Genomic DNA, 25,716 nt, shown 5'->3' with positions numbered 1-25,716 from the left:
TTGGAGAGTGGTCCGGTATTGTAAACTCGTTCCATTTTATTCTCTTGACTGGAACATTTATGCCCATAACAACTCTTTTCGGCGGAGTCTTTTGAAATGTTGTTTGCAAATTTTGGAGCGAATTTACAATATACAGAATGTCTCCAATTTTGTTAATATTTGGTATACTAACTAATTTTGGCCTTCTAATCACGAATCTGTTGTTAATATGCAGGGGTCATGTGTGCAAATCGGGAAAAGGAGAATGTACTAACCAAATAAGTTTTCCGGATGAAGTACTAGAGAATATACTAACCAAATAAGTTTTCCGGATGAAGTATCAGAGGTTCTGATGTCCCGGTCACTGTTTGAAATTTGGATATTACGTGTGTATAGTGTAATATATTTCTTTTCATAATGGCGATATTTCTCTGGAAAGAAGTGAGGAAGCCATGTTTTGTGGAATGTGGCCACTGAGTTGTGCTGTCTACAGTGTTGTGCCACACAGTGTGTTTGTCACTTGAAGAGGAAGGACTGGTTGAGAATGGCGGGACAGACCGCATGAAAGTAAACCATAGTATCACATTTGTGGATGAGGAAACCGGTACCCACACGAGTAGCATTGAGTCTGCATGGAGACATGCAAAAGTAACTTTGAACTCGTACGGAACAAGGAAAATTTTCTTTTCAGGTTATCTTGCAAAATATATCTTTCTTAAAAGGTGCCTGCAATTAAGATCAGACCGCACAATAGAATTTTTCCGGCTTGCAGGACAGCTGTACGATCCGTTAAAAGAACGCGATGAGCAGAACGATAGTGACAGTGATAGCGACAACCAGGAAGGAGAGGAACATGTTGAGTGTGGATTTTAAGTGTGGCAACACTGTATCCACCGTTGGATTGTAAACACTACAGACTTCGAAGGTAAGCTTAGTGTTATTTGAAGTATGTTTGCCAAACGTAACCTAACCTACATGAAATTTTCAAGTTACAGATGTGAACTGGAAATTCTAATGTAAAGATTCAGGTTCAGGAGGCCTCATGTAGAAAGTATACAAAATTTCAAACAAATCGGGGAACACTCCCGTCATCTTCAATTAAGCCCGGGAAAAAAGCCGATGTAGTGGATTTTTTTTTAGAGCTGTATCGCATTGATTTATGAACAAAATTTTAACTAAGCTTGCCTAACCTAACCTTACCTTACCTTAACGAAAATTGTTCTTGGAGCTATCCGTGAATGGTTTGTGGGCTATCCATGAATGGTTGTGGGGTAAGAGTCTATATTAGATGCTTTTCCTAAGGAATATGTGTAATATATCTTTGGAAAGGTTATTGTATAAGGAATTAAAAAATGTCAGTCCTGATGCGAGGAAAGAAAACGTGTAGGAGGAAATCGAGGAAAACCATTGTTATTCAGATATGCGGAATTGAACGTACGGAGGGAATTTTTCGATTAATAGAGTGGTAATGGAAACTAACAGGCCTAACCTAATCTCGTAGGCATACATCGTCCCCATGAATGGTTCGTGGGGCTATCCGTCCATGGTTCGTGGTGCCATCGTGATTAGTAACTGGAAAGAATAAAAAAAGTACTTACCAAAAGAAATGCCGCAGCCTGGAAACAAGTCAACAATAAGGGTTTTCAACGATGCACCAAATTGTTACTGGGGATAAACGTATTTTACACTATCTATAAGTTGTTTTTTTTTCCGCACTCCTTTTCCATTGGAAATGCCCCAATTTTTCACATCAAAACCTTCCTACAGCTTCATAATTTACTTCCAGAATCATCTCGCACCTATGTATCCTGCAAATCTTGTCCTTCAACAATCCGTTTTCCTCGCACCATGTCAAACACTTGTCTCTGGTCCTGAAAGTAATTGCCGAGCACTTCCTGTTCCAGAAGCCATCCAACCAGACGTACCCCATTCTGATAATACACACGCACAACAAAAACAAAAAAACAATCACCACCCTGAACGCAAACTAGCGAAGCACACGCATTCACAACGCTAATGCAAACACAAGCCTGCAGTGTTATTAACCCCCATCGCTTACCACCGAAAGGGAAAAAAAGGACGGCAAGTAGATTCTAGCCGGTTGTGGGGCTACCCGTGCATGGTTCATGGTGCTACCTGTGCATAATGTACAATTTGCACACGTGACCCCGCATTTCAACAACAGATTTGTGATTAGAAGGCCAAAATTAGTTAGTATACCAAATATTAACAAAAATGGAGATATTCTCTATATTGTAAATTCTTACCCAAATTTCAATGTTTTGTTGGGCCCAAGTTTATTTTGTTTTATTGCGATTTCATCATGCTACGAATGCAATTTTATCATTGTACAATTTCAATTTACTTCTGTAACCCTTAACTTGTGAGGTGCGGTCTCACAGACTGTTTGAGGTTCTGGAAGTTTCAGATTACCACCTTTCGTTCAAGCTAGTGTCGCAACCTTTCATCTGCCTTACGCAATAGTGTCCTTGGCCCTCCTCACAGCATCATTTTCTCGCCAGCTTATCGCATGTAAAGAGTGAAGCTTTGTTTCTTGACAAGTGCAGTCTGCTTTGTGTACCTCACAAGGAGCGTTATGGCGAGTAACGTGCAGTCTTCTATTAGAAAATGAAAAACTAAAAATATTTTTGAACACTTTTTACTTTCTGAAGTTAAATTGCAGTTACTAGTTGGTAAATATATCGTAAAAGGTTATTTTTTCTGCATATGTTTGACAGTACAACAAGTGAAATGAATATGTTCACATTTATAATATTTTTTGTAGGTGAATAAACTAATGAATATAGTAGCTATATAACTTACGTTCTGGCATTAATTGCTCTCAAATCAGTCACTAATACCCAGAATGTGTTATTTTTCAATATCAGAAAGTTAAATTGGTAATTTATGTTGAGGCAGGGGTGAAAAAATTCAGAGTGGTCTGACAGACATACCTCACAAAGTATGTCCCAGTATAAGCACCTCACAAGTTAAGGGTTAACACACACTGCGGAGTTCTAGCAATTACTTAAGATTTTGTTCAATATATGCTTTCGTAGATAGGTTAGGCAGGCCAGGTTTGGGTCTCTTAGCATTAAAATGAAGTCCCTAAATGCATTCTCGTAAGGTTTTCGATTTACTTCTACATTAATTGCTGCTAGTCTACAATACTTACAGTCGCTTGTCAACAGAAAATACATTGTCCATGGGAAGCATGCATGCTTGCGTAAGGTAATTTCTAAGTTGTAAATAACTTTTTTCGAAATCCAAACAGTGCTCATTACTTTAAGGAAGGTTCAAATTTCGTGTGACAATGATTGCCAAAATTCTACAATAATTAGTCTTCCTGCTAGGAGAATTTGAAAAAATCATAAAACAATCGGAACCGTTACCGAATGTTCTTCGAAACAATATAATCCTATAAGTTACATAAATAATTTTCAGAACTGTTATCATACCATGAAACTTTAATTGCAAGAAGCAATATGCACCATTAAAGATAATTATTATGTATGCTCTGTTTTCGTAATGTGTAGTTCTAATATATTTTCTTTAAATCTTGGTACAATCATTCCTATGATCAAAATAAGCATGTACATGTTATATTAAAAGTGAAATATTAATTCATGTTTTTACAGCTGTTTTCATGTGGTTGTAACACAATCAGCATGTAAGCTGATATTTTCATAGTCAACAGTTCATAAAATGTAAATATTTGAAAGCAGAAAACTCATGTGACTCATATTATTATCTGTAGTTGGAACTTTGCAGTTTCTCTCTTATTATGAAGTTGTGAAACAATTATTCACATAATTTTATTGTGTGGTTTTGCATGAAACATTTTACGTTTTAATATATGTATTTTGTTTTTCAGATAAATGTGGTCAACGAAACGAAGTAAAATATGTATTGTGCAATCTTAATATGTGTATAGTCATGCTGAACTTTGTCTTAACTTCAAAAGTATGTAGAGTACAGAGCAGAATATCATGTCTCTACCGAGTTGGTAATTTGATATCACAGGTAATTAGTTTAAGCTAAAAGGTAATGTTGTTGTGTGTGACCTGTTGTGTACATTGTAGATTGCTTCACAGAAGCGAAGTATTACCAGACTTTCCATAATGTGTTTGATGTAGAGTTGAGGCCGTTGACACATTGTACCCCCTCGGGAATTACATTGATTTTTTTAAATCAACAAATTTTGATGTTTTACGTAATATAAAAGTGGTTCCAGTGTGCAGAAAATGCAAATAATGGCGATATTTGATCCCAAAGTTTTGCCAATGTAATTAAAACAAACTCTTATTCCAGACTAATTGCACTTTTTTTTCTGTAAAAATTCTCAAACAGCAGCAAAAGTATCACACTAAACGTAACAACGACCTTAAATTACTATCACCATCAAACCTAAAAACTATTTCCAATATGAACAAGAATATATAATTTTCGAAAGTACTTACTAGAGACACAAGGAAGACAAAACTTCATAAGACCACAGAAATATAATTGAAAAAATGCATGTCAGAGATAGTTTCATATTTTCAAACAAGTTCCGGTCAGCAACAATCCAACTTAAATTTGGAACATCTATAAATAGAAATTCCACCAACCCACTCTCCGCTCTCTTCTGTATTTTCAACTTCATCCCCACATTCTGCAATATTGCCTGCTGCACTTGACACATTTCTTGTTCCCGGTCACTTGCACACTATAGACACACCAATCTTACAAACAAATAACCAAGTTCCATGTGACATGCAGGTCTCACTTATCGCACCAAACGCAAACACCTTCTTGGTCTAATCCATATTTTGTCTTCCGACGTCAGGCTAAATGCTCTCATTGTTAGACTAAATGCAGCATTTATGCTAGGAGATTTGAACCTAACAAGCCTAACCTAATCGCGAATGCATTCTACGCTTACATCTGATGCAATACAGCATTTGACAAGAAGGTGTGATGAGTCTATCTGTGACTTGCACTGAAACATTGTCTGCAGTAAATTTCGCACCACCTGACGTCACACCAGAATTGCTAACCTTCAATCTCAGATACTTCCAATACCACTAAAAGATACAAACCACAAACATAATGTAACAACATGTCAAATTCATTTCACAACCATTTGCCATTCTTCCATCAGGTCATGACTTTTGAAACCAATACTAACTAACTAACTCCCTAGCCTTCTTAAACCCGAAGGTTCATGGCTGCAGCAATACAGGCCTTCCATCTTTCCCTATCTTGAGCAAGTTCTATATACTCTTTTCCATCCCTACCGATTTCCCTTAGGTCCATCTCAACGTTGTCCCTCCATCTTCGTTTTGGTCTTCCTACAGGTCTCTTACCATCAGGTTTCCCAACAAGAATCCTCTTAACTATTCTTTCCTCTCCCATTCGTGCCACATGGCCTGCCCACCTAAGTCTTCTTGATTTAATTATTCTAATAATATCTGGACATGAATACAAATTATGTAGTTCTGAATTATGTAACCTTCTCCACTCACCAGTCTCCTCATCTCTTTTAGGTCCAAAGATTTTCCTAAGGATCTTATTTTCAAATACTCTCAATTTATGTTCCTCTTTCAATGTAAGGGACCAAGTTTCACATCCATATAATACTACAGGCAAAATTACTCTTTTGTATATTTTAACTTTTAGTTTCTTAGATATTAAACAAGAAGACAAAAGTTTATGAAGAGAGAAGTAACATGCATTTCCTGAATTAAGCCTACTTTTTATTTCCTCTTTAATATAATTTTCATTTGTTAATATTACTCCTAAGTATTTGAATTTGGAAACTGGTTCAAACGAGTTGTTATCAATAACTATATTTTGATTATTACCTAACACTTGGTTTCGGCCTGTAAGCATATATTTAGTTTTCTCTTTGTTAACTTCCAAACCTATCTCTTTAGCAGTTTTGAAAAATATTTTAGCATTATTCTTAATTGTATTCACATCATCCCCCAGTAAGTCTACATCATCTGCATATGCTAACAACTGAGTCACACCATTTAATTTTAGTCCTTCTTTAGTTTCTTTTACCTTCCTAACAGCATATTCTAAGGCAAAATTAAAGAGCAATGGAGATAATGCATCTCCTTGTTTTAACCCATCATGAATTGTAAATTTGTCAGACATATTAATACCCACACGAATTTTACTTTCTGTTTCACTGGTGCATATTTTTATCATACTAACAAGCTTCTTAGGTATTCCAAACTCGACTAATATATTATATAATTTATCTCTTTTGACCGAATCATATGCTTTTTTGAAATCAATGAATAGCTGATGGACATTTTGATTATATTCCCATTTTTTTTCAAGTGTCTGTCTGATGTGAAAAATTTGATCTGTAGTTGATCTGTTACATTTAAATCCACGTTGATAATCGCCTATAATTTCATTAGCATATGGGGTTAGTCTTGTTAAAATAATGTTAGATAATATTTTATATGTTGTTGAGAGTAGAGAGATTCCACGGTAATTATTGCAGTTCATTTTATCACCTTTTTTAAACACAGGAACAATTATGGATTCTTTCCACTGTTGAGGGATTTCTTCTTTATTCCATATTAAACAAATTAATTTATGAATGTGACATATTAATGAATTTCCACCATATTTAATTAACTCAGCTGGTATTAAATCAATGCCAGGTGCTTTGTTATTCTTTAGCCTTTTAATAGCATCTTTAACTTCAGTCAAGTTAGGTTCTGGAACTAAAGGTTCTGCTGTGTGCACTTCATTTACTTCTGATTTATCTCCTACATGAACATTTAAAAGGTCATTAAAGTAGTTCTTCCATCTATTTAGAATATCACTTGGGTCAGCTAGAAAATCACCGTCTTTATCTTTTATCAAGTTTACTTTAGGTTGCCACTCCTTTCTAAACTCATTTACACCTTTATATAAATCTGTGATATTTTTATTTTTGCTGTTTGTTTCAATTTCGTTAATTTTGCTTTTCAAGTAATCTCTTTTTTTACTTCTAGACATGCGGTTAACTTCTTGCTTTATTCTATTATAATTGTTTAGATTTGTATCATCAGAGTTATTTAACCACATAAGTGTAGCCTGATTTCTTATTTCTATTAGATTATGACATTCATTATCAAACCATGGCTTACTTTTTCTTGGTTTATGGTATCCTATACTTTCTTTAGCTGCTGATTCAATTGCATTACGTATGTGCTCCCAATTCTTATTTACGTCTGTTTCATTTATATTTTCATCATCATTTAAATCCTGCAAAACATCACATCTATTTGGTAATCTTTCTTAATTCTTTCATCAGTAAACTTTCCTGTATGAAATTTTATAACTTTTAGATTTTGTTGCTTATGTTTTATCACTGAGAGTCTTTCTCATAATTTAGCAATTACTAAATAATGGTCACTGGCACAGTCAGCACCTCTATGTGTACGAACGTCAATTATACTAGTATGCCTTCTCTTATCAATGAGAATATGATCTATCTGATTATGAGTTTTACCATCTGGAGAAGACCAGGTATATTTATGGATATCTTTATGTTTAAAAGTGGCACTTTTCACAATTAAATTCTTTGAGGTTGCAAAAGTAATCAATCTTATACGATTATCATTACTTAATTCATGAAGACTTTCTTTACCAATCGTGGGTTTAAATGTCTCTTCTTTGCCCATCTGTGCATTACAGTCACCTAACAGAATTTTCATATCATACTGAGAAAATTTATCAAAGACCTGTTCTAACTCTGTATAAAAATCATCTTTAGTATTATCATCTTTATCTTCCGTTGGTGCATGTATGTTTATTAAAATAATTTTACACCACCTACCCTGTAAAACTGCATATGATATCCTATCATTAATAAATTCTACTGTTTTAATAGCCGAGATAATTCTATTATTTATGAAAAAGCCTGTTCCAAAATTATGATTTTCAGTACCACCATAGAAAAAAGTATAATTTTTAGTTTTACAATTCCCTTCTCCTGGCCACCTAACTTCCTGGACAGCTACTACATCTAATTTATACTTAACTATCTCATTAACTGTATACTGAAATGCCCCAGGTAAATGCTCAGCACATTCCAGGTGCCTAATTTAATATCCTTATTCGTAACGTACATTTTATCCTTAGTCCAGAGACCTCCCAAAGTAGTCCCCACCCGGAGATCCGAACGGGGGACTATTTTACCTCCGGAATATTTTACCTTGGGAACATCCATGGCCTGATATTTCTGTTTCTTGACATTTCTTTTTACAGTGCAGAGTTGTCAGTTCTACGCCTAACCCCCAATATGAATGGAGGAACTACTACACAAGACAAACACAAACACATTTGACAGCACAACTACTACACAAGACACACACAAACACATCACAACTATAACACAATATAAACACAAACACACCACAACTACTACACAATATAAACACAAACACACCACAACTACTACACAATATAAACATAAACAAACTACACAACGCAACTACTACACAAGACAAACACAAACATACTAGACAGCACAACTACTACACAAACATACTAGACAGCACAACTACAACAAGTGTATTTATATATATAAAATATATATAAATATCTATCTGAATTTGAAAATGCAATTCACATGCAAAATTTTAGGCGAAACAGAAGATAAAAAGTTCATGAAAAATATCAAAATTTCAAGGAAATTTGATGAATTCAAGCCGTTTTGAACGTGGAAAAGGCATGCTTCCTTGCAGAATCTTGGGCATAGTGAAGGTGTTGTGGTGTGCTACCTTAGTGTGCACATTGGCTTATATGGATACGGAATGCACACTTTAGCTACAATAATTATACTAAAACTAAATGGTTGAGAATTTATTTTCTTTTTGAGGAAACCAATACCAGTTTATCCATAATTTTCCACCCACGGGGAGTGGGCAAGTTCATATTCTGGGGGTGTAAGTATATTTAGAGTCAAAAGGTCATAAATTTGGTCTATGTGAAAGTTTTAAGGGGTGTTGAGGAAATATCGAGGGGTTTAGGGAGGTATGTGGTTAACTTGCTGACCAATATGAAAATTTCATTACTTGTTAATCATTGAAAGCATTCTTTCTCATAAATAATGCAAATATCCATCTACTCACAAGGGCAGAGGTGAAAGTTCTAAATCAGAGTAGAAGGTGGAAGTATTGTGATAAGCATCTTATTAATTAGTTTTGCATCAAACACAATTTTAGTGGCATCTCGGCATATGCAGTCACTGATTATTTATGTTTGGAATTTTGAGTTTGTTCATTTTTTGCCAACTGTTTAGTGTGTCACAGACAACCAGTATCAGGAAAACAAGTCTATGGACTAACCTTGGACACATAGTGAACCAACAACAAAGTATTTGAAACCAATACTTTCTGTAAAACAAAAAAAAACAAAAAACAAAGAATGTTTATACAAAACCAATGCATAGTACATAATTCCACAGATGTAGTTCATACTACAGGGGGATGGTGACGATGAAAATTATGTAATAAATAGTCCCACCAAAAAATTTTAATTACTCCATTATAATAGATCTCCGCGAGCTGAAAACAGCAGAAATCATTTGTATTAAACATAATCTTAATAAATCACACAAAAAAATTTACTTTCTCCTGGGGGTACGGAGAGTTAAAGAGAACCGTACCATAGAGTTGATATGGGTCTCAATTATTACTAAGGTGTGAAACTATAAAAATTAGCAGAAACTACCCCAAAAAGCTACCATAACTAGTATTTTTTTCGGTAGCTGTAATCAAGGATGATTATCAGTTTCAATTGAAAAAAATCTACAAGAATGACAAAATAAACTGATTTCAGAATTCATGAATGTTTTTGCAATTGTTTTGTTACATTTATATTTGTGATATGTAGCCAGATTAAAATGGTGTGTGCTTTATTTCTGAAATTATAAACAAATAAAAGAAAGTTTTTTTGAGTGTTTATACAGTCACCATTCTATAATAAATTCCTTTTCCACTTGTTTTATTTTTAAAATCAAAGTTTACTCTATTTTCACAGAGGCGGAAGACCACATCAGCAGTTGCTGTGAAGACATCAAAAGATGTTGCTGCAAATGGCCACCTTGAGAAGAACATTTCTTCAAGTTCAGTTCCGGAAAGAACTTCAGAGGCTGTTCTTACTAGTAGTAAAGATGACGTAGCCATAGATGAGTCTATTTTTATTGAACACAAAAACAATGATGTTCCCGTCAATCTTAGTTCCACCCAGGAGCCTCCCATCTTGTTTATTCGCTCCCTTGGACAGTTGCTGGACACAAAGGGGTTTGCTCCCAGTGATAAAATATCCTCCATGAGTGAAAAAGATGGAGAGAAATTACTATTGTTTCTTAGGAATAATAAATATCTTCAGAAAGTGAATGAAATGCTGAAAGAAAGACCGCCTGTTCCCTTGTCTCCCCCAGCACAGGGAGATAGTTTGCTTACAAGTGTAGTGGAGGAAGGAAGTGCTGAAGATAGTGCGATGGTAATCAAGGGATCGAAAGCAAAGGAGACGAGGCTCCATGATGCCATTTTGCCTCAAGACTTGGAATGGCAAGAGATGCAATTACAAGTTAAGAAACTGCCACAGTATTACTTGATGCTCTCCAAAATTCGGCTCACCAGTAAGTCTTTGTTTCTTATTTTAAAGCCGAATCACACGGAACTGGATTTCCAGTAGGAAAGTCCTAGTTGGCGCTAGACTAGCTACCCATCTGCTAGTTTTTGCCTCACACGCGTACTTGTCGGTACTGAACAAGTTTTTTAATGAACTCTGGTATGCATATTCATGCGTTAGATTCGCAGGATTCATTCATATATATATATAAAATCATCTAATTATGTCAAACATTTAATACACTTGTAATAATAAGATTTTTATTATCTGCTAATCATATTTGTCATGTACAAATCTCATCGCTTTGCATAAATACCTAAATATTAATGAACTGAACATGAATGCACTTCATCCCTGTTACTTTTTCTTTTATCGAGAAGTGAACAAAAACCACCAACACTTGGAAACAACAGACAAAATACTTTCCTTCGGCAAACTAACAGATTATCTTCACATGGCCAGACTTCGCTCTGATTGGCTGTTCCACAAAATCCAACCGAGAAAGCCAGTTCCAATTAGAACATGGTCTAATCATCAAAAAACAGTCGAGCAGCCAGCGCGGTTGCCTTGATTTCCACTCAAGTAGCCAGTTCAGCAACAACTAGGGCATTCCTACTAGACAAAGAAGTTTTGTGTGATTCTGCCTTTAGTGGGTTGTGATTACTTAACAGAGTCAACTGAAAGGTTGTGATTGAAAACTGTGCCTCATCAGAATACAATTACTTTTCCACTTTCAAATTCGTTGTAGAAACAGTTTGTTTGGGTTCTAATTCTGTAATGGATTTTTGCAAGTTACACAGAAGGGTGAGTAAGGTGTTTAATATACTTTAAATGAGTGTAAAACTTAGTTTGAAGGAACTGATTTGCATTGTTGAAAGTCCCAAAAGTTATTCCTTTGTGAGAAATTAGATCATGAAAAGTAAAGTGTGCATATGACAACACTGTTTGAAGCATTTTGTCATGTCAAAATACCAAAGTAATTATCCTAATGTACTCAAAATGTACAGATAGTAACATTGTCAGCATGTAATATCATAATTATTACTTCTTTGTAGCTAATCAGTGGTGATTTATTCATTCTAGTTTTTTTGACTTTTAACCACTGTTATTTTTTAAAAGAGATTTACCTACGTTTCGCAGGCTGAATCTGCCTCCGTCTTCAGGGTAGCGTGTAGTCTGTTAGTCTGTTATGTGACCTAACAGACTACACGCTACCCTGAAGACGGAGGCAGATTCAGCCTCCAAAACGTAGGTAAATCTCTTTTAAAAAATAACAGTGGTTAAAAGTCCAAAAAACTAGAATGCATAATTATTACGTTGAATTGTTTCACGACTGCATAATTTTTTGGCAAAGATATTCCTGAAGTGTATAGGATTTCATGTTATGAAAGATTGAATTAAATAAAGGTGCTTCATTAGGGCATATGTATACATAGTTGGCCATTCCTGTTTGATTGAATACATTTTAAGCATTTTTCAGTCATGTTAAGTATGTTTTTGCTTTTTGCAAATGTAAGGAACACCCTGTATATTAGCTACTTCTGCAGAGGATTAACCTGTCAATTCCCACATTATTATTTTTTTTTCAAAATGCTTGAAATTTTTATTACTTTTCCCTCAAATGGCATCCATTTGAATAAAATTTAAGGCTTTTTAATAAGCTTTGTGTCTATTTTCCAAATATGTACTGTTCCATGCAGTTGCAAGTGAATAAACATTATTTTTGTTAAAAACTATATTTTTTAATATACATGCATAGTTTCAGTATTATCATCATCATACTTTGCTTTGTGGCAGGGTTGGCATACAAGTTAAGCCTCTCCTTTTTTTCCTGGTCTTCCAGCACTCCTCTCTTTCCACGGTGTTCCAATCGTGTCTTCTTCTCCTAACACTCTCCCCTATCGGCTCTTTCCACAGACATCTTGGTCTGCCACTTGGCTTTATTCCCACTCCTTGTGCATTGTAAGCTCTTACTGGTAATCTTTCTGCATCCATCCTCTTCATGTGTTCGAACCACCTCATCTGTGCCTGATCTATCCTGTCTTGAAGCTTCACCATCGCAAGTTTCAGTATTATACAGATTTTTAATGTGTATTCCGAGTTTTGAGGTGCAATTTTCTTACAAATCGTGATGCTTCCACCCAAAATGAACCTAACAATTAACATGTAATGCATGATTTCATCTCTCACATTTTTTCAAAGGGTATTCTTTTATGTGCACACGTACACTATATTGCCAATAATGACCGGACACCAGTAGGAATGTGCTTACCTGGAGTTTGTCTGTTGTTAGTTTGGGGTAGATCCGCAATTCATTGCTATCACAGCTTCTACCCTTCAAGGAAGACTTTCCACCAGTTGCAGTAAATGTTGGCTGCTAGGTGCTTCAATTTCTTGGGCAAAATGGAGAACAGGTCTGTGGTGGTGTTCAGGCGATTTTGACTTGGATGACAGTTGAGCACTCTAACTCATCCCACAGATCCTCAATGGTGTTGAGATCAGGGTTCTGAGGTGGCCAGTCAAGTTCATTCACTCTCGTATCTTCAAACCATCCGGATATAGCCCTTGCTTTATGGACGTGCACATAAATGAAACATGACAAGACAGCCCCATAGCATGATTCTACCCCCACCAAATTTCACGGTGAGCAGAATACGATCTGATGAGAACCACTCCCTGGGCATTCGTCATGTCCATACATATCCATTAGATCACCACAACATGTAGCGTGATTTGTCACTCAACAGGATGTTTTTCCATTGTTCTAGGGACCACCATGATCTGGGTAGTAATGATTTGCATATATGCTGCAGCTCTCCCATGGAATCTCATTGCCACCACTTCTCACCAGATGGTCTGAGTACTGACATCACTTACTGATGTCATTCAATAGTCTGTGGCCACAGTGTTCACAACACATCAGAGCACTCACCAATCCCTATTGGTAGGGACGTGAAGTTTTTGTTTTAACGATAACACCGAAAAGTTGAGGAAAGCAAAATAAAGTGTTTAAAATGTATTTGGGTAGGTAAAAGAGGCAAGTTTTTGGTGTTAAGGAATCGTGAAATAACTTGAATTATGCAATTTTTTCAGAATAACACCGAATTTTACACTTTAACACAAAAAAATCCATGAAATATGCAATATAAACTGGGGATAACACTTCTGTTAAAAAAGAAGCGCTATTCTGTCATTCGTAGCGTAGTTGGTGATAGTTCGATTCAAAAGATATTATCACGCTTCATTTATTGCAGTTTGGCGCAGACATGACTAACAGTGCTTAGCCTCGTCCTGAAATAGAATTCGCTTGGGAGGAGGATCTTCCCAGAAATTTCGTAGGCACGGGAAAATATTCAGAGAGAATCACCTGTTGTGATTTGGAGGGAAGGTGAGGTGGGGGGTATGTGTGTGTGTGTACACAAAACTGTCGCAGTGGAATATTTTGGCATTGTTAGAGAAATGTGATGTGTTTGATTTCTTAAAAGATTTGGGTGTTATCATTCAATAAACATTTCATATTTAGTGGCTGATGAGATGAAATAGTTTTCGAAATGGAAGAAATATGGTCATTTCTCACAAAGATCAGCCATATTTATTTTGTCATTAAAACTAAAATTTGTTTCAATTTTCCAGAACTAAAACAATGTGAAAATATTAAGGATGGAAGGAATAGTAAAAATAACACCAATTTTAAATTTATATAACACTGAATTTTGCCCTAATCCTCAAAAAATAACACTGAATTGCAGTAAAAAATAACATCGATATTAAGAGGAAAATATAACGAAAACTTCACGTCCCTACCTATCGGTCATTTTTTTTGTGCCTTTCTGAGTCATGGTTGTTGTTTTATCACACCTTCATGCTTCCATTTCACCATTACATCACTGACTGTTGCACATGGTATTTGAAACCTGTCCAAAATCTCATGGATTGAATACCCAAATCTGTGGGCACCAATGATCATACCCTATTCAGACTCGCTCAGTTCACACTGTCCACATGTCTACACTCACTGTTCTTCATGAGTCACTCTAGTGGATAATGACATGTATTGATGATATATGGGCGATCCTCCTTACAGTTTGGACGGGGATCCAGTCATTGTTGGCAATACAGTGTATTTTCCATTCCTAGGTCTTTGATCATTATAGTGATGGTTCCAGAAAAATGAGTGGGATGCCAGAACAGTAACATTTAATAGATGTTAAATACCATACAAAAGTACATATTCAGGCTAAAAGAGCATTGATTTACATTGTGTTTCATGTTGGCTTTGGGGATGGTTTAAGGGGGACATACTGGTAGATGTTGGAGGATGGTGGGAGGGGTTTCAGCAAATGCTGATAATACCTGTAAATCATCTTTTTCCGAGTGAAGAGATGTGGTCCCCATCCACTCTGTAGACCATCATTCACTGTGCATGTGCAACCAATAAGACTATTGATAAAAAGGCTCGGTTTGAGTGACATGCAGGCGACATATGCAGCTTGTTGAGTCATTCTGTTACAACAGGGTGCATCTATTTTGAAGGTTCATTTTCAAGTTACACATATTGCTTGCTGTCACTTGTCATTTTGGTCTGAAAACTCCCTAAAAGTCAGGAAATTTGTTTTGCTAAAATAAGTGAAAATCCTGCAAATTATATTGCAGAATTTATATCTGTATGTCGTGTCTTTTTCCAGCATTGGTTGTGATTACGACAGTGACTGGTTATGCAATGGCACCAGCTCCTTTAGAAATATCAACCATGCTTCTGTGTTTGTTCGGAACCGGTCTCACATCATGTGCTGCAAACACTGTCAATCAGTTTTTTGAGGTTCCCTTTGATGCTCAGATGTCAAGGACAAAAAACAGGGTCCTTGTGCGAGGACTTGTCACGTAAGAGTACCTCCTTATTTATCACCTCTGATAATAAGTCTTAAGTTGTGTACTATTTCTTGTAGGTAGATTGTGTTTCACATTATATAACTTTATGTGATCATAAGATGAATTTATGTTGAAACATGGATGTGCATGATTCACTAGTATATTTATCTCATTTCTCTTGTAGATTATGGTTACAAGTATATAAACACAAGTTTTGATGTAATGTTTCAGGACAATACATGCTGCCTTCATGAGACATTTGTTCATACGTTTAAAAATATTGTAAGCATAATTCTCTTGCTTGCAGACCTGTCCATGCAGTTACGTTTGCTACGGTGTGTGGGGTTTCCGGTCTGGCAATGCTAGCATACGGAGTAAACACAACTACAGCTATGTTAGGAGCAGCCAATCTCTTCCTGTACACTCTTGTTTACACTCCTATGAAGAGGATAAGCATTCTCAACACATGGGTAGGATCTATAGGTAGGTTGTCTTTTTAAATATTTATGGTGTTACTGTGTAGAATTCCGAATCAGTTCATAAGAGTGTTGGCTGGGTTCATGTGTTTTTAATTTAACTCTTTCCCTGACAGCAAGGGTCTTTAGATACCACCATGATCCTGGCAGGCATTTTAAATAAAATTAACCTAAAATGCATGCAAATATATTTTCTTAATAGAAACAAAATTTGTAAATTTTGATTGATTGATATCATACATTTTTAGTATGTTCTCTTTCTGTGAAAATTATGGTAACACGTTTTTGATTTTATCCTGAAGTGTGGAAAAGGGCTTAGTGGACCCATGATCAATTTTTGGGTGCTTAACATTTCCTGTCAGACAAGATTCCTAAATATGCCCACATTTGATTTGTTGTAATATCTTTGTAGTTTGTGATCTGTGGAATTTGAAGGTATTGATTATGTTCTAAAAAAACTGATGTGCATATCAATTTGTTTCAGCAGTAATGTGACTTTTGAGATTTTTGTCCAAAAAGTTTTGCAAATATTGAAATGGATTGCAGGCTTCACTAAGCTATAACGTCCTTCATTTCCCCCAATCCGAGAGAAAACTACAGCCATAAATCTAGGGGTGTAGTGCACACCGACAAAAGAGGGCTAGTTTGGTTGCCAAGCATCTTGCCATTCCTACCCCTGTCCGTAAAACAGGACAGGGAGAGGGTGGCACCGTGGACGTTCTTCCTTTGCTCCCTTGAGCATTTTTTCGAGATTGGCGAAAGATTCGGTTCAGTCCCTTTGTTTTCAAACCTTTGTGTCTTCATCCCTCCCTCATACACATACCGCTGGGCGATGCAGTGACCATATCCAGAGGTTTGCTGGCTGCTGATAGATGATAAGGGAGAAAAGATGTAGCAACGCTTTTGATTGTCAACCATGGCGTGCGTTGTGATTTCAGCAAGATGAGGGTTGGGGTAAGGACACTATAACATGCGGAATTCTTTATTTGTGTTTGTCAAGTCAATTTTGATTCCAGAATCTGTAAATGGAATAAACACTTAATTTTCGCTCTCTTCATCAGCACAAATTTCACTCACCACTTTTTTTCAAAGTCCTGTGAGTCGATCTGCTTTTTCTTATGAGATGCCATTCTGCCTCTATCTTGCCCTGTGTGGGGCACACGAAATGTACTGACACAGAAACATCAACAAGAATATGGGACTTTTCTTTCTTGATACTCAGTTGGTCCCAAGGTCAAGAACAACCTTCCCTCACAAAGCCACGATTTCACATTCATATGTCAATTGATACACAGAGGAACACCCAGAACAAGCATGTGTATCAGGGTTTCAAACCATGCTGACAGCAGAGAAAGCATTAAAATGAAAGGTACAGAATTCTAGAACCCTACTCGCTATACTGCAGGGTGGTGCATATTTTATATGCAGTGTATATCAGTTGAATACTCCGTCAAGGAAGGCACACATGGAACATTCACTGGTTGAGAGATAAATCGTGGCAGTGGCGGTACAGTGTACTGAACTCACTCTTGGCCCCTGATTTTCACGTATAAAAATCAAACTATTGGTTATAATGTAATGAAATTTGCTACAGACATACCTTGTTGTATGGTGGCATCATTATAGATGGTACTATAGTCGATCTAGACTTCGCGTGGGCACGCACATTTGTATGCCAGTAAATGCCAATAATTGAATGGACATGTGCCTTCAGTGTAAGTTCTTGGCCCTGCTGTTGTGAAGCACCTGATAGTGGTTCACGCTTACAATCAGTGGTTCTCGATTACAGTACAGGATGAGCCAGTACTCAGTGGAACAGCGTGTGCGTATCATTTGCACATACTGGAAAAGGAGAGGTCTATCGCAACAAGCCATGGACTATCATGGAACTCCAAGACAGCATTCGGCAGGAAATTGATGCTGTAACTCCTGATGTGTTTGTGTCTACCATCTGTAACATGGAGAGGCGTGTGCAGGCATGCATTGATGCTAATGGTGACCACTTCCAACACTCACTGTGCTTCTCATACACCAAGGTATGTCCGTAGCAAATTTTATTGCATTATAACCAATAGTTTGATTTTTATAAGCAAAAACCAGGGGCGGAGAACGAGTGAAACATCCTGTGTTTATCCAAACAGTTTCCATTCAGGAGTTGCATCGGATACTACACTCAGAAGCATCAGGGTGCTAGATGATACACCTCCTCCAACCTGGAGACTTCTATTGGATTTCCATTCTCTGACCCACCTCAGTATACCATGTCACTCTAGCACAGGTGGCTGGCAATCTTCATTGGAACATTGCAGTGTCAGCTGCATTTACTGAATGGACCCTGTTCAGATGATCACCTCCACTGCTCAGCTTCATTTACTGAATGGACCTTCTTCGGATGATCACCTCCACTGCTCAGCTGCATTTACTGAATGGACCCTGTTCGGATGATCACCTCCACTGCTCAGCTTCATTTACTGAATGGACCTTCTTCGGATGATCACCTCCACTGCTCAGCTGCATTTACTGAATGGACCCTGTTCGGATGATCACCTCCACTACTCAGCTGCATTTACTGAATGGACCCTGTTCGGATGATCAACTCCACTGCTCAGCTGCATTTACTGAACGGACCCTGTTCGGATGATCACCTCCACTGCCACGATTCGTGTTGTAACATGCTTTCAATGTCAGACTGATTATAAGTCTAAGCATGGGCAATTTCTGTGCATGCCTCTTGCATTCAGACAGGACTACAAACTGACACGATACTACATGGTACTACGATGTCAGGGGTCCTATGTTTGAATCCCAGCCTGGACTTCATCATATCACTCATCCTCATCTTCACGATTAGCCAAAAGTTGCAAAAAAAGAAAAGTAATATTAACCAAATCAATCAATTAACCAACTGGCCGGCCCCCATGGTAGAGTGGTTAGCACATCGCACTAGGATGCGAGGTGTCCTGGGTTCAAATCCCAGCCTGAACATGGGTGTTTCTGTGTGTCCATTCATCAATTTCATCATGTCATGTCATCCCCATCTTCGCAAATTAGCCAAAAGTGGCACAAAAAGCGAAGTAAAATAAACTAAATCAATCAATCAATCAATCAATTAACCCAAGGGTCCCGGGTTCGAATCCTGCTCGGGCTTGGTTGTTTGTGAATGTCCATTCATCATTTCATCACTTATCCCCATCGCAAATTAGCCAAGAGGCACAAAAAGCGAAGTAAAATAAACTAAATCAATCAATCAATTAACCAACTGACATTGGAAGACAAAATATGTACCACCTTGTAGTAAGGCACACTAACAGTAATTGAATTGCCTACCAATTTAGAAGGCCTACTTGAGTAATCTGATGCCTTGTATTATTGCAGTTGGAGCCATCCCCCCAATGATGGGCTGGGCCGGATGCACAGGCTCGTTAGAGGCGGGAGCATGGCTCTTGGGAGGCCTGCTGTATGCCTGGCAGTTCCCACATTTCAATGCTCTGTCGTGGAATCTTCGACCGGATTATTCTAGAGCTGGGTACAGGATGATGGCTGTAACCAATCCAGGTGTGTTTATTTTTTTTTTTGTCTAAAGCTTAGTCATTTAGTAAACTCTACTGTGGAATTAACAAATCAAATAGCATCATATCAGTGGGGAAATGAACCTTATTGGCTTGTGTACTGTCATGTACCAACTAATGCTATGTGCTATCATCAGTCATCTGTTACCTTATTCTTGTGGTAACAATGGTATACTTGTGGTATAAATGGACATATGTAACCATTACATCATGTATGTTGTGTATCCCTGTTCTATTGATTTATTTGTGAATTATTCACATTTGTTACTGATAACTCTTGCATTCTTACCTTCCTACTATGTGACACCGATTGACCCGCACTTAAACAAGTACTCAACAGAAAAATAATTATGTATAGAACCCAGTTCTTCTTTCTACTTTGTAGCTGATGATTGTTCTTGATGAATATATAAGTAAATTAGTTTCCACTGACCTGGTATTCCTAGAATTCCTGGATTAGAAGTGAAAAAGTCGTGGATATTAAGTGTTATTTAGATTCCTAGGATTAGATACTAAAACCACATTTTACTTTCTCCTCCCAACTGTTTTCTTTTTTGTTTTAATATTTTGTGTAAAGTCTTATTTTATTTTTCATAATTTATTTTCAACATTGTTGAATAAACTTGATTAGTTTCAGGAACATGCGATGTTGAAGACTTAGAATATGTGAAATGGTATTTAAAAGTATCTGAAAATATCAGGAAAATTGGTTTTACCAAATGAGGGGAAACCTTAATAACTGTCTTTCCACATCACCCCTACCCAAGGACCTAATCTTCAAGAAAGATGCCTACTAGGGGTGCATGTTATTCACAAAATTACATGTACCAACACTGAAAAGTGTCTTGTTTCATGCATTAACTTGATAGAAATATTTATTGTAACAGGAAATATGAATGAGATGACTTAGGGAATAATTTGAAATTAGGAATAGCAAGTCGCCAGTAAAAGTTTCTACGAGGTCTGGTTAAAAAGAAACAAGACTGGCAACCCTGTTGGAAGTATATGCTCAGTGGTGAGTGTCCACCGATGATGCTTTAGTACAAAATATTTTGTATACATGAAGTGTGACATACTATAATGAATGTTACGAAAAGAATCAGTTTGTTGGAATACTGTTCACAATACAGCTCTCAGACTAGACTAGTTTCTCTTCATTGTCTGGTGCTGGGGACAGTGGCATATGCAAGGGCGAGCGTATGGCACTGCAGGTCCTCCCGAAATTTTGATAAAATAAAAATGTTCAAAATGAATGCAGTAAATAACTTGGGGGGGGGGGGACAAAGTAGTAAATGCAAACCCACCTTAAAATGACCCCCATTACCATTTTTGTCTTCGAACAATTTTTAAAACAAAGGTTAAGAATAGTAATTACAAAACATTTTACAAAAGCACCTATGTAATATCCACCGTTCCAATTCCAGCTCTCTCCGAAAAAAGAACCCTGCATACGACAGTGGCAGAGGAGGAGGAGGGAGGGAGAACATGAACTTGAGTAACTGGTTGCATGAAATTCTGTGGCAACAAGCTAGCCTCCGTGGTGGAGTGGTTATCACAGCGAGCTACGATGCGAGGGGTCCCAGATTCAAATCCCGGTCTGGGCATAGGTGTTCTTTGCGAGTGTGCCTTCAACATTTTCATTATATCGTCACTCATCCTCATCTTCGTGATTAGTCAAAATCAGCAGAAATGTGAAGTTAAATGAACCAAATCAATCAGTTATAGTGACTTTTGATTTCGATTTGCTTTGCTTTTTGTGCCACTTTTGGCTAATGTGTGAAGATGGAGATGAGTGATGACATGATGAAATTGATGAATGGACATTCACAAACATCCATGCCCAGGCTGGAATTCGAACCTGGGACCTGTAGCATTGTAGTGCGATGAGCTAACCACTCTGCCACGGGGGCCGCAGTTGTAGTGACAAATTTATGACTTAAGTATTGCAGTGTCTGTATACAAGTGGTAATTTGGCTGTGTGTAGGGAAAATACACCCCCTAGATGGACCTAGTGAGAAACCACTGCCAACACTAGCCAAGCCACTGGTTTAAACACTATTCAGAATAATAAGGGTGTCCAGATAATCCTTAAACCAACAGCAGTTATCACACACTTCATATTTTCAGGCCTCTGTCGACGAACAGCATTGCGCTACAGCTGTGCCATTCTTGTATTATCAAGTCTTGCTCCTGTTTTCGATGTCACAACATGGATGTTTGCTGTTGATTCCTTACCACTCAATGCCTATTTAGTATACCTAGGTAAGATTAATTTTTTTTCCCTTAATTTTTATATTTATAAATTTAAATGTGTGGTTTTTTTAATTGGAACCATATAGTTTCTATCTACCAGAGTTTTGCTTTAATTTCACATGAGATAATTATTTACTCATAAAATACATTTCTCCCCACAATGATGTTGCCAAAGTAATGAAGATTGTGTTTTCGCATAATTTGCAGGATATTTAGCCTCTGTGAAAGTGTAATGTGCCAAGAACACCCAGACTCAGAAAATATTGACCAGTATTGGTGATTAAATCTAGGGTGTTAGGGGAAAAGGCACATAAGTCACAAACTGTGATTTTCTGTTGCTTTTATTTAAGTCACACTGAATTAATTAAAGAAAATATTATAAGTATGATTTTGTATTAAATATAACTATACAAAATATATTATGTAATTATATTCTGCTAGATTAACAAAGTTCATCAGGAAGTGATGTACAACGCTAGAAGCAAAATTCCAAAAATTGTTCCATGTGCTGGCAACATTGTCACTTTATGCAATGTTATTTTTTAGCCAAGAAATATCAGCCTGATTTCAATGAAACTTTTCATGGTCATAGGCATGTGCCACTGCTACACACTACATTTTTCATTCACTTTGGTCTATCGGAAGGAAGGAGGGGTGGGGGGGGGGGGCACAGGCACACATTTTTTTAAAACAAACTTCAATTTTCTTCTTTATTTAACGCTAATTTTACCTCTACCAAAAGTCTTGACTTTAAGAAAGAAAACAAAACCAGTTTCATGTCTCTATGACAATTAGTTCTCAAGCTATGATTTTTTTTGGTACTTCGTGATAAGTTTGAAAAGAATGTGCTTGAAAAGGCTGTCTTCAGTGAGAATACACTTTCGCAAGGCTTTGTCTGCTAAAGGTTAAGAATATTTCAATGCACAAACAGAATTTCTACAGCATCTTTTGCTTGATGATGCTGAACATGCTATTGTATTGCTCTTAAATAATCATGTATACCAGAATTGGTTAAATATCAGCATCAGAAGCAGCATGTATCCAGCTTCGTCACATCACTAGTATGATATAAAATGGCTGTTGCTACACAAAATGGGAAAGACAAGTTTGGTACCTACACTTGTGTCCAAAATTAAGGTGACAAATGGAAAATGCAAGAGAACAAGAAAATGATGTACAGAACGGGATTGTGGTTGATAGAGGAGACAGAAAACAACAAAGAAGAGAAAGGATGCACCAAATGAACAGAAAAGAAAGAGAATGTAAGGAAAAAAAACTATATTACTGGATTGGGTACAAAACTCGTACAAAGGAATACAACGGTTTAAGTCCATCCTGGGCATGCTGGTGACCAGGCACTGCCCCTTAATGGTCACCACGAACCGCACTACATGCTGCACAACGTTTTCCCATGCTGTTTATGAGGGTGTCAAGAAGTTCCTGGGGCAAGGCATGCCATTCTTCCAAGAGACCACATCGGAGCTCGTTGAGGGTTTGTGGAGGGATAGGACATGCTGCAAGCCACCTCCCCAATGCATCCCACACATGTTCGATCGGATTTAGGTCAGGTGAACGTGCGGGCCATGGAATCCGTCGAATATCTTCACCTTCCAGGAACTAATCCACAAGTTGAGCACAATGTGGAGGGGCATTATCGTCCATGAACAAGAATTCTGGGCCAACAGCCCCTCGGAAAAGTCGCACTATTGGTTCCAGAATGTCATCCCTTAACCTCTGGCCAATGAGTGTGCCGCGGTTTAGCACATACAGGGGCATACGTTCACCACTCATTATCCCTCCCCAGACCATGATGCCACCACAGCGGTATTGGTCAACCTCGTGGATGTGAGATCGAAAATGCGTCCCAGGCTCTCGCCATACACACATTCGCCGCAAGTCACTGTGGAGACATAAGCATGATTCATCTGTGAAGAGCACAGATGCCCACTGTTGTTGGGTCCATTGTCCATGTTCGCGACACCACATGTATCGCTCACGTGGGTGATAGGGGGTGAGGGGGATGAGGGGGAACCAAGAGTCCTGCCGCATTGAGTCGTCGGTACACAGTTTGACGCGACATTGAGGTTCCAGTCGCAGCATATAGGTCCTGGGAGAGCTGAGTTGCAGGCCTGTTTCTATAGCGATGGACCGTAATTGTCAAATAACGGTCATCGGCTGGTGTTGTCCGTCATGGCCGCCCTTGCCCTGGTCATCTTGTTATGGTTCCTGTCCTTTGGAACCGGTTCCACATTCTGGAGACCACTTGGCGTGACACATACAACCACCATGCCTCGTCAGCCTGTACTGCCCTGCTTCCATTTGACCAATTGATTGCCATCGCATTGCATCGTCCAGACGTTGGTGATGAGCCATCATGCTCGTTCACCCACCTACAGTTGTGTACTGATGAGGTTTCTGCCGTCTGCACATTGCTCACCTGTCGTGCAGCTGTTCCCTTTCCACAATTGTGCAATGACGTCACGTACTATCCTTCCCTGGAGTGTTTCGGTAGAAGTGTTGCGACATGTTGCATATTTCCCGAAAGTGTTGTCCATTTTCATGCACGTATTTGCGACTTTCCCCTTTGTCACCTTAATGTTGAACACCAGTGTAGTTGAGCTATCTTTCTCACTTAACTTTTCAGTATTATTGTTAGCATCAGTAATAATTAATATTGTTTTTATTTCCAGCATGGAAGTTTCATAAGGAAAGTGACAGTGGTAGCTCTCGTCGCTTATTTAGGTTCTCTCTTATCCATCTTCCAGCATTGATGATGTTGATGATGATAAGTAAAAAACACTACTCCAAGGACGAAACAAAGGACAATAATGCAAAGTGTGATAAAGACTCTGTCAATGCTTTGTCCTGCCAGGAAACACTAGGTGTAAAAATCACAACTGAAATTTCAGAACCAAGTTAACGATGCGTAGATATTTAAAATTACGAATTGAGGTAATCGGTAATTTTATACACGAAATGTGCCTCAGGAATGAAGTTTTACTAGTCCTTGCCGATCTCATTATGAGAAATGCAATAAGTTTATCGATTTTAGTAGCTCTATGCTCCTGGAATATGACATGACTTAATTAGAAGGTAGCAAAGTTCTGTACAGTGATCTACCGCTTGGTTGTTAGTGATTGTCTTTCACTAATAGTTCAAAAGTGTATTGGTTGGTCTATTGATGTTCCTGAGCATTTTTCAGTATTGTATATACATGAATCATGATTCATAATGTACCTATAATTCTAATTATAAAACAATTGCAACATACCTGTGTTTATTTTACAGCTTTATCAAGAGTTCTCTGTGTTTCTTGGACAATTTTACATTTTTTAAATGAAGTAACGACTTTCTCTTTCTCAAAACTGAGAATATGAAAGCAAAACAAATGTGCTTCCCCTGTAAGGGATCCAATTTTAATCCCAATTAGCATGCTTGTACATGAAGTGTAACACCATTAAGCCTTGTTTCCATGATATGAAAAACTCAATATGCTGACCAAGGCAGAAATTTATTTTATTATAAAACATAAACTAAACGTAACGTTTCAACCTTCTAACAAGGTCTTCTTCAGACTCTGTACCAAGAACAAATGTAACAAGGTACAAAACAGGATGATATATATACACAAACATTATATATTGTCCTGTTTTTGTACCTTGTTACATTTGTTCTTGGTACAGAGTCTGAAGACGACCTTGTTAGAAGGTTGAAACATTACGTTTAGTTTATGTTTTATAATAAAATAAGTTTCTGCCTTGGTCAGCATATTGAGTTTTTCATACATGAAGTGTGTTTAAAGCCTAGGAAAGCAATAATAATACAGTAATATTACTTTCATGAAAAAAGGTTTTTTTTTTTTTAAATGTATCAGTTTGTACAAGGATCTCATTCAAGATTCCTTTTTGTTTCCAAGAAACTGTACTTGACCAGAAAGA

General features: G+C 37.4%; 1 protein-coding gene across 1 annotated transcript; it reads left to right on the top strand.

Annotated features, from left to right (window-relative positions):
* Positions 1 to 1,081: 1,081 nt before the first annotated feature.
* Cox10 (Cytochrome c oxidase assembly factor 10) lies at positions 1,082 to 25,122 on the top strand. The gene is made up of 8 exons (XM_083136369.1): positions 1,082 to 1,100; positions 3,854 to 4,002; positions 10,015 to 10,618; positions 15,297 to 15,492; positions 15,788 to 15,963; positions 19,332 to 19,511; positions 21,653 to 21,787; positions 24,469 to 25,122. Exons 2-8 carry the CDS (start codon positions 3,904 to 3,906, stop codon positions 24,696 to 24,698), a joined length of 1,620 nt encoding a protein of 539 aa, XP_082992495.1. The 5' UTR covers positions 1,082 to 1,100; positions 3,854 to 3,903; the 3' UTR covers positions 24,699 to 25,122.
* Positions 25,123 to 25,716: the final 594 nt, after the last annotated feature.

Source organism: Lepisma saccharinum, chromosome 15 (assembly GCF_977018435.1).
Source record: "Lepisma saccharinum chromosome 15, izLepSacc3.1, whole genome shotgun sequence".
NCBI classification, from domain to species: Eukaryota; Metazoa; Arthropoda; class Insecta; order Zygentoma; family Lepismatidae; genus Lepisma; species Lepisma saccharinum.
The sequence above is the reverse complement of the archived record's forward strand: the minus strand, read 5'-3'. Positions and strand labels throughout refer to the sequence as shown.